Genomic DNA, 9766 nt, shown 5'->3' with positions numbered 1-9766 from the left:
CTGGGCTGCCTCCCACAATGTACCAAATACTGTTCGAGCTTATAGTGCTGAAACAGTGCTATTGCTGCCCTAGGTCTGGGATTTCCGAGACTGTCACGTTGTGGGTAAGCCTAGCTTTGAGAAGGAGTGAAGAGTTTGGAACAAAAGAGCAAAGCCTAGGTAAAATCTTAGATTGTTCCTATTCTTATTCACTGTGGCTTATCACGTGGCTTGTCGTAAACCAGACCCACACCAAGTCTCTACATTTCTGCTATGTGACAATATTTGAAGATTGCTGTCCAACAATGATCCCCAACCAATCAGATTTTGCAATTTTGTCAAGAACTTCAAGAATGAATAGCCTAATGTTGCCTCTGGTGTACAAAGCATGTACTTCCACAAAGTTGCTGGAGAAACACTTCAGTCCAGTAGGTGGCCGTAATGCACCATTAATGTTGGTAGCCAACCACAACAACACCACAGAAGAAAAGTGGTTCTTCTGCGCTTTCGCAGATTTGTTAGGCTAGCTTTGTAAGAATGGTTACTCCCTTATTTAGACGTGTTCCCGTCATTTTTGGTTAAAAGTAACAGGCTTTGGGGGGCTTTAATGTCAGGTGCAGCTAATTTAAAGACCTTTAGTAAAGCGGGAACCAGCTGGTAAGTGATTTCTGAGAAAATTGCTAGCTAGCCAGCCGATTAGCCTAGCTAGTTACCTGACTGGACAGCTGCTTATATTTTGAAGACATTACAACGTTAATCGGCTACCTAGTTATCAGATGTTTACATTTTGACAGCAAAATGGGCCACTAACGTTAGCTAATAAATAGTGTGTCAGCTAACTAGCTTGCTTTTCTTTTTTGGTTTAGCCAACTATGCTAGCTAGCTTTTAAATGTAGGTCAGATCTCCATGGATTGGATTAACACATTGGCAGTGCCTGGGCCGTTTAGCACAAGCTCTGCATGGAAGTTCATCCAACATTTGGCTGCAGTTAATACTTACCTAGGCAATAGCTAGCTGGCGTTAAGATGGTATGTACACTGGTACACAGATACTACTATTAGATTGATGCCAGGTCTTATACTCATGCTATGGGACAGTTTTCCAAACTGACATGTTAATATAGGATAGTAGTGTGTACACACATACGATTTGGGCTATACACACACAAATTCATATATTCTTCACTGTTTGTACCACACACACTCACACCTCCTTTCTCTCCTTCCCCAGGCACTTTAGCCGGACGATGGACGAGCTGGTCCATGACCTGGTGTCGGCGCTGGAGGAGAGCTCGGAGCAGGCGGCGCGGGGGGGTTTTGGGGATGGGGGGGACCACGCGCTGGCTGTGGGCTGCCTGCTGAAGAGACAGGCCCGGAAACGCCGTGGGAGGAAGAGACGCTCTGACAATCCCCACCCGCCCTGGGAGACTGGCCACCTCAGTGAGGGCTCCGAGTCCAGCCTGGACGAACACAAGGTGGGGAGGTGGTCTCGGACGGTCCAGGTCCTCAATGAACCTCACATATCTTATTGTAATTGTAAAGGAACAGTATCTTGGTAACTGTACAGTAAGAAGATTCCTTAAGAGCACAGATACTGTCAGTTTAACTATCTAAGTATGTGTTGTAAATGTTTGTCTTAATCTATTTCTCTTCCCTCGCTCCCTTCCTGTCAGGACTACCGTGCCACCACAGGCAGCGTTGCCAGCAGTAACAACCACGCCCGTGACAACAGCGACTCTGACGAGCAGCTGGGGCCCAAGCGCCGTACCCCCCTGAACCCTGACACAGGACGTGGCAAGCGCCCCCTCTGGCAGGAGGACCTTGGAGTGGGGAGCGCGGAGGGGTCCCGCAGTTTGAGACGCCGCCGCAAGGTCAAACGCATGGCCGTCGATCCCCCTCTGGAGGCAGTGACCTCCAATAGCACCACCCCCATGCTAGGTCCCCCGCCTGTCCCCAAGCCCCACGGGGGGTGCAGGATCCCTGGGGCGAGCGCGGCTGAGGGCAGGGCCGGGATGGAGCTCACTGGTGGCGGAGTTGGAGGGAAGTGCAGGGTGAAAAAGAGGAAACTGGCAGCCCACAGGCTCGGGTTGGAGACGACTGATGAGGGGGTAGTGGTGGAGCGTGGGGACGCCATTATGCGGCAGGCGGGGCCCAAGGACAAGATGGAGTTTGAGGAGCAGAAGGGCTCGGACGAGGACATGAGTGACAGGTGGTTAGTGTTTCCCTGCTCCTTTGTGTATGCCTGTACGTTCACAGGTACGCTCACCTGGTTGAAAGCAGTGTTTAGAAGGCTTGTTTAAGGTCTCCTACCTCAGAGGTTTCGCTGTATGATGGACACTGAAAATTGACTTCAGACTTCTCCCTTTTCCCTTCATCTCTCCTTACACTCCCATCTTTTCTCCTTTTATCTCTTTCTTTCTATCTCTCTTTTATTAGTGAGACCAGCAGTGTGAGCAACAGTAGTGATGGTGGACTGTACACCAATGATGAGGGGAGGCAAGGTAAATTATCTATTTGACCAAATCTTGTCATTTACAGGACTGGTGGAAGAAGAGGTGCGGCAGCACCCACTGGTCTACCTCACCTTTCAACTTGAGATTCATCATTAACTGAAATATGGACAGTGACTGTAGGCCTATAACCTCTCACATGTAGACTCATCTAAAATGAACTCGTGCAGAATTAAGTATTTCTTTCAGTGCAGTGACACACGTAATGTTAATTTTGTCTCTGGAACAGAAACTTTGAAATATGATATCTTTCAGCATCTCTTGAGCGAATGCAAGTGGGCTGATACGTTATATGCAATTGACACTTTTCATAAAAGCAGACCGTATTAAAATCACAACATTATGCATCCAAGACGAGCGGAAATCTAATTTGAAACATGTTGGATCGTTGCACAGCCTTCAGCAAGGGAAGAATCATTACCTTGTGTTAGAGCTTTTCTCCCATTCCTTAGATGTCTCATGCTGTGAGAGAAGCAGTAATGGATCCGACAACTTTACTGACGTCAACTATATTATTGATGCATTCATTCTATCAATTCATGACATTTATTGTTGTGAGTACTGATTTTTATAGGTCAGCAAGTTATGACCGAAGGCAAGCTGCATGTGTCTAATTATAAACAAGTTGACAAACAAATATCCTTCCAAATATCTGAAATTTATAAGCAGAAACACATTTTAAATTAGGCTTTTAAAAAAACATTTCCCGCACCCACTAGGGGAAAGGAAAGGGGGATACCTAGTCAGTTGTACAACTGAATGCCTTCCAACTGAAACGTCTTCCCGCATTTAACCCAACCCCTCTGAATCAGAGAGGTGTGGGGGGCTGTGTTAATGGACATCCACATCTTCAGTGCCCGGGGAACATTGGTTTAAGTGCCTTGCTTTGGGGCAGAACGACAGATTTTTACCTTATCAACTCTGGGATTCGGTTACTGGCCCAACGCTCTAACCACTAGACTACCTTCCACTATGTATGTCATTTATAGCAGTGTTATCAACAAGAATAAAACATGTCTTTCAAAAAAGGTTAGTCCAAAATCTAAATAAGTAAATGTTTTGTATGGAACCTATTTTCTCAGCCCTGACCTTTAACATTTGCCCCCTCCCGTCTCCCAGGTGATGATGAGCAGAGTGACTGGTTCTATGAGGGGGAGCCGGGGGGGGCGTGTGGGGTGGCGGGGGTGATTCCCTGGTGGGAGAGAGAGGCAGGGGAGGAACTGGACCTGGCTGACCCGGTCTTCAACAGCATCCTCACCGGATCCTTCCCCATCATGAGCCCCGGGGCACAGAGAGGTAGCTGGACCCAGACCTGTCTGTTTATATGTCTGCCTGTTTGTTTGGATCTCTGGGCCCAGTACCATTTTGATTACTTGTCCCGCTTCTCTCTTTTTCTTTGCATGATTGTAGAATTAGTTTTATACAAAGAGTTGTATGGCCAGTAGGGGGCATTTCCTGCACAGGGTTTATCATGTAGCCTATACAGCTGCCATAGTGTTTCTCCTATTCCAGTCTATGATGTGTGCACTCTGCTGCCTCTCCTGTGTCAGGGTTCCAGGCCAGGCTGAGCCGGCTTCATGGGGGGCCCCAGGGCCAGGCTTCTCAAGGCAGCCCAGGACAAACCTTCAACGAGCGTCTGGGACGACACCACCAGGACCCCCACTCACACGAGTCAGTCTCCCTTACGTCCCCCGCAGTCACCCGACTTGTAGAATATCTGTCTATACATTTAATTTTTCCCTCATTCTGTATTTTTCTCTCTTTTGAATTGACTGTGCGCAAATAAACTAAACAAACCTGTCTCCTCCACAGCCCATGGTTTAGTCCGGGATCTAGAAGAGAACATGGACAGGTAAGACATGTTTATCACTTAGCTGCACTTTCAGAATAGTACCGCCTATTACACATCTGTGGTTGATAATGCCCAGATGGATTTTACATTTGCTAATGGCTTTTCAATTGTTCTCTCTCTAGATGCACTGGGACTCACGGTCAGACAGAGGCCATCGGAGGAGCTGCTCAGTGAAGACGGCCAGCAGGTACACGAGGAATGGTCCAATCAGCGAAGGATCTAACAGACATGATACAGTTGTTCCATCCACAACAGCACATTGTTTCTAGAATGTTGCCAACAGATGGATGCTAATGAGTGAGGCTTATTTCCTGGTTGTGGTTCTGCAGGCAGACGAGTGGTCACCTGGGGTCTCTGTGTACGGGGGACGTCAAGAGGAGACGCAAAGCAGCACCCCTTGGCTTACCTCCGCCCACAGGTAAACTCTTTGACACACCACTGTACTGACACACTCCTGACTCACCCATCCATCTTTGGCTCTCAACCCACCTCTCTAATCTGGATGGGACAGCAGTCAGTTGGCAGGCTCTGCAGTCACAGAGAGATACCAAATTAACTCTAAGCCAATGACGGCTGTGTATCCCAAACCACACCTGTTCCCCACCCTTCACCTCTACCTCTGTTAAGTAGTGTGTTTGATGAGAATGAGGAATTAAAGGGTTAGTGGGTCATAACCAGGTACCCATCTTGGTTCCAGGAAGAGGATATCTAGGTATTTACCAATGGCTACAATAGGAAGCAAAGGGAAAGGGAGAGAGACGAGATGTCTATTGTGACCCAGTCATTGTAGAGCAGGCCGACGCTAAATCATTGGGTTGGAGTGGTAGAGTTCAGGGGTTAAATACTGTAGCTCCGTCAGCCCATTGATCCAAATCAATAAGCCTTCATCAAGATCATCTGCTTGTATCTCTTTCCGTCTCCTCTTCCTTCTCTTGTGTCTCCGTGTCCTTTTCTCTGTTGTAACTCTGTGTTCCTGTTCTTTTATCTCCTTCTCTAGGGTTGGTAGGTGAGAGTGCAGGGCCCATCCCAGAGACCAACATGGGCAACCGGATGCTGCAGAGTATGGGCTGGAGCCCCGGCATGGGCCTGGGTCCGGAGGGCAGGGGCATCACCGAGCCCGTTCGTGCCACACAGAGACCCAAGGGAGCGGGTCTGGGTTTTAACTGAGCATCAGGCTTTAGGCCCCAACTGAACAGGCCAGTAGGCCTCGATGGAGATGGACCCTACTGAGAGCAGGGAGGACTGTGGGAAACTCTCTCTGGGAAAGTAACTCTGATGGAGCAGCAGAGCTGGATGAAGGAACGGATGCAAGTCAGCAAGAACAGTTTTAACTAATAGGAAGACCGAAAGGAAAATGCACTTCCACTCTAACCAGGGCCTAAACTCATAAGTGAAGTTTTGGCCCTGGTTAGGGGAAGTGCATGGAGCGTTGGGGTTCCCACCTCACATTTGTAGTTGGGATGTCCAACGTTTCTACCAGGGAAATGAGAAGGAATGGAAATAAAGACCGAGGCATTGTAGTTGAGTTTGATTGTATGAGACTAGCCAGGGTGTGTAGTTGGACTGTGTGTACTGCACAGCACACTAAAAGGCTCAGTTTCACAAGAATATAATTTCTCTTCAATCAATGGTTGTTCTGATATTGCACAGTATGACAAATATATTTTAGGTGAATATCATTGTACGCATCAAAATAATGTGTGTGGTGGAAGTTTATTTGTTTTTAAATATGTTTTGCGACACTACATTACATTGGTGTTATTGAAGGGTAATTATAATGGAATAACATGCAGCTAGTTTTTACCGTGGCTTAGTACGAAAAGGAGATGGCTGAAGTGTTAGCTAAGTACTGCATTAGGTAAAGGTAATTCCTCTGGTATAACGCTAATTTAATGTAACTGGCAAATGTTTTTTTAAATGTCTTTAAATTATCATATGGTTACTTTTGGGATATTGGGCAGTTATGTTGGATTGTAGATGACGGTTATTGGTATAAAAAGAAATTCAGACGCCAATTTTCTCCTCTGCTAATGACTGCATGTGCTCCCATAGAAACACAATGAATTGGATGGGCGTCCCCATTCAAGTCAATGGGTTGACTGGCTGGCATTGCAAGTGTACCCATAGGAGCAAAGTAGGAAGTGTACCCATCAATTTGTGGTGCGATTTGTTTTGATTAAACTCAACTGATTACAAAAAAAATACATTCCATTGAGTTAGCCACATCAGTTAACATAAATTCAATGAATGTTCTACATCACAATTGAAATGATTGAATTCAGTACCAGGCAGCCACCGCAAGTCAAATTGCCAGGGTTAGTGGTTCCAAGAACATTCTATTCATCCTATTTCTATGTGTTCTGCTGCAGGGAGGGGGCGTTACCTAGGCTACCCCCGGGTGCACGTTTTGGTTTTGCCCTAGCACTACACAGCTGTTTCAAACAACCAACTCATCATTATGACTTTTTTTTTCTTTTTAAGGTTATGACTTTTATTTTGTTTTCATGATGGTGTTCATCCATAACCGTCAGATATATGGTAATTGTCCTGGCCGTAAAGATGGTATTCCTGATGGAAGTGGGAATAATTCAGGAAATGAATCTTGAATTCAAATCATTGTATGTATGGTATTGAAGTAGAATGTTCACCCCTTAACACTCCAGAATACTGTTTATTTTATTAAAAAGGCAGCGCAGTTAACTTGATTTCCTGTTTTTTTTATGACATTGAAATAACACTTGGAAATTGTGACAAATATCATATTGTCCTTTTTGTTATAGAGCTGTTTGAAAAATAATTCCTGGAATTTCAGCCTGTTCAGGTGGTGTGGAGTTATTGGACAAGATCATGACATTACAATCTGATCTGCTTATTCTGACCAATGACCAGTCATCTTTTATTTGTGTGCCTATCCTACTTTGAAGGGCTTAGCGGAGTAGGCTCTGGCCTAGACGATCCTATCCGCCAATCAGGGCTGTTGGGCGATCAGACTGAGCATTTCAATGGCAAAAGGAGGCGTAGTTATTTTTCATGAAATAAATACACAGTGATTTAATAGACATACAGTGATGATTTAAACGTAACTTTAAAAAGACTGCATGGGGGCTTTAAAAAGAAGCCTAACAAATGTCTAACTGTTTCCCAATCATGCTGTACTTGCTGGGTATGTGTAGCAACCATCTCATGGCAATGTCTTTACAATAACGATTCCCAGTGTGTACGGTAGACAGTAACATGTTTTATAAATTGAAAAAATGATATTGTTCACACTTTACAGTCTGGTAAATACCAACTGAAATAGGTTTGTAAATAAACTGTTGCCAATGTAATGTTCATTAAACTTGAAGGCCTGAGTGAAACAATCCCCCTGGTATTATGAGCAGATTCAGTTTGTGGGTTCAGTTTGTCTTACCATGTCTCTCTTTCTCGCTCTCTCAAGCAAAAAGCAACAGAAAAAAACTCCCTAAGAAAACATCAAAATTACTTTTTTTCAAAAACACGCTTCATCAATAGTTCTCTCTCAAACTCGATTGATATACACAACATGACCAAAAGTATGTGGACACCTGCTCGTCGAACATCTCATTCCTAAGTTATGGGCATTAATATGGAGTTGGTCCCTCCCTATGCTGCTATAACAGCCTCCACTCTTCTGGGAAGACTTTCCACTAGATGTAGGAACATTGCTGTGGGAACTTTCTTACATTCAGCCACAAGAACATTAGTGAGGTCGGGCACTGAATTTGGGTGATTAGGCCTGGCTCGCAGTCGGCGTTCCAGTTCATCCCAACGGTGTTCGATGGATTTTGAGGTCAGGGCTCTGTGCAGGCCAGTCAAGTTCTTCCACACCAATCTCGACAAACCATTTCTGTATGGACCTTGCTTTGTGCACGGGAGCATTGTCATGCTGAAACAGGAAAGTACCTTCCCCAAACTGTTGCCACAAAGTTGGAACCACATAATTGTCTAGAATGTCATTGTATGCTGTAGTGTAAAGATTTCCCTTCACTGGAACTAAGGGGCCTAGCCTGACTCATGAAAAACAGCCCCAGACCATTATTCCTCCTCCACCAAACTTTACAGTTGGCACTATGCATTCGGGCAGGTAGCGTTCTCCTCGCATCCACCAAACCCAGATTTGTCTGTCGGACTGCCAGATGGTGAAGCGTGATTCATCACTCCAGAGAACGCATTTCCACTGCTCCAGAGTCCAATGGCAGCGAGCTTTACGCCACTCCAGCAGATGCTTGGCATAGCACATGGTCATCTTAGGCTTGTTCGGCTATAGAAACCCATTTCATGAAGCTCCCGACGAACAGTTATTGTGCTGACGTTGCTTTCTGAGGCAGTTTGGAACTCGGTAGTGAGTGTTGCAAACAAGGACAGACGATTTTTACGCTCTTCAACACTCGGCGGTCCCGTTCTGTAAGTTTGTGTGGCCTACCACTTCGCGGTTGAGCCATTGTTGTTCCTAGACATTTACACTTCACAATAACAGCACTTACAGTTGACCAGGGCAGCTCTAGTAAGGCAGAAATTTGAGGAACTGACTTGTTGGAAAGGTGGCATCCTATGATGGTGCCACTTTGAAAGTCACTGAGCTCGTCAGTAAGGCCATTCTACTGCCAATGTTTGTCTATGGACATTGCATGGCTGTGTGCTCGATTATACACCTGTCAGCAACTGTGTGGCTGTAATAGCCTAATCCATGCATTTGAAGGGTTGTCCACATACTTTTGTATATGTAGTGTACTTGCATCAAACTCACATGCTGACAGAGAACCTCACTAAAACGTGATGCTCTTGCCTCTCTCTTTCCCTTCCTCTCCCTCCCCTTCGCAAGGCTGCTACAGCGATCCCTGTATCTATGGCAATGCAGAAGAGCTGTGTCCTCTACTTCCTCTCTATCCTCTTCCCCTATCACACACACACACTCAGGACTGAGTGGGGTATGTGAACTCAGCGCTGGTCCAGAGGAGAGGAGAGAAAAGTCTGTGCTGCTGCATCGCTGAGCCACAGAGAGGAGAGGAAGGAAGAGAGCTGGGTAGAGCTGAAGGCGTTTGTCCTTGAGACTGACTGACTGCAGCTGGCTGCAGGGCTCTGGAGGAAACGGAGAGTGAGTACTGAGTCGGACTGAGCAGGGGCTGGATGGGATGTTAAGATATGTTGTTGTGGGGTATTTAGACTGGGGGCATTTAGAGGGTATTTGAAAGTGTGTATCTATAGTGGGGTATTTTGACCAGGGCAGTTGACTAGAGGGCATTTGGGCTGGGATAGAAATGTTTGTGTGAGTGTGTGTGTGTGTGTGTTTCCTTTGTCCAGGTGGGAGAGATCTGTCCTGTACTCAGGTATACCCACCTAACTTAGGTTTCTATCGGCTTCCTGCTCTCCCAAAACAGTGTGTGCCACTACCCACAATTAGTTT

The 9766-nt window shown here is 45.9% G+C and overlaps 2 protein-coding genes across 3 annotated transcripts in view; both read left to right on the top strand.

Annotated features, from left to right (window-relative positions):
• Window positions 1-427: 427 nt before the first annotated feature.
• LOC129817383 (G patch domain-containing protein 2-like) lies at window positions 428-7705 on the top strand. Of its 2 annotated transcripts, none has more exons than XM_055872550.1 (10): window positions 428-636; window positions 1211-1454; window positions 1653-2188; window positions 2416-2480; window positions 3609-3785; window positions 4040-4160; window positions 4302-4341; window positions 4464-4528; window positions 4671-4759; window positions 5339-7705. In XM_055872550.1, exons 1-10 carry the CDS (start codon window positions 587-589, stop codon window positions 5506-5508), a joined length of 1557 nt encoding a protein of 518 aa, XP_055728525.1. In that variant the 5' UTR covers window positions 428-586; the 3' UTR covers window positions 5509-7705. The 2 variants fall into 2 exon arrangements, with proteins under 2 accessions (XP_055728525.1, XP_055728524.1); XM_055872549.1 differs by having other exon boundaries at window positions 1653-2191.
• Window positions 7706-9131: 1426 nt separating this feature from the next.
• The window catches only part of LOC129817384 (estrogen-related receptor gamma-like), a 48627-nt gene continuing 47992 nt past the window's right edge, over window positions 9132-9766 (top strand). Inside the window, exon 1 of the mRNA XM_055872552.1 lies at window positions 9132-9457. The gene's annotated coding sequence lies outside the window, so the exon portion shown is untranslated. The remainder of the gene's footprint in view (window positions 9458-9766) is intronic.

The sequence above is a fragment of the Salvelinus fontinalis genome, chromosome 20 (genome assembly GCF_029448725.1).
Source record: "Salvelinus fontinalis isolate EN_2023a chromosome 20, ASM2944872v1, whole genome shotgun sequence".
NCBI classification, from domain to species: Eukaryota; Metazoa; Chordata; class Actinopteri; order Salmoniformes; family Salmonidae; genus Salvelinus; species Salvelinus fontinalis.
Note: the sequence above shows the minus strand (reverse complement) of the source record. Positions and strands in the feature narration are given on the sequence as shown.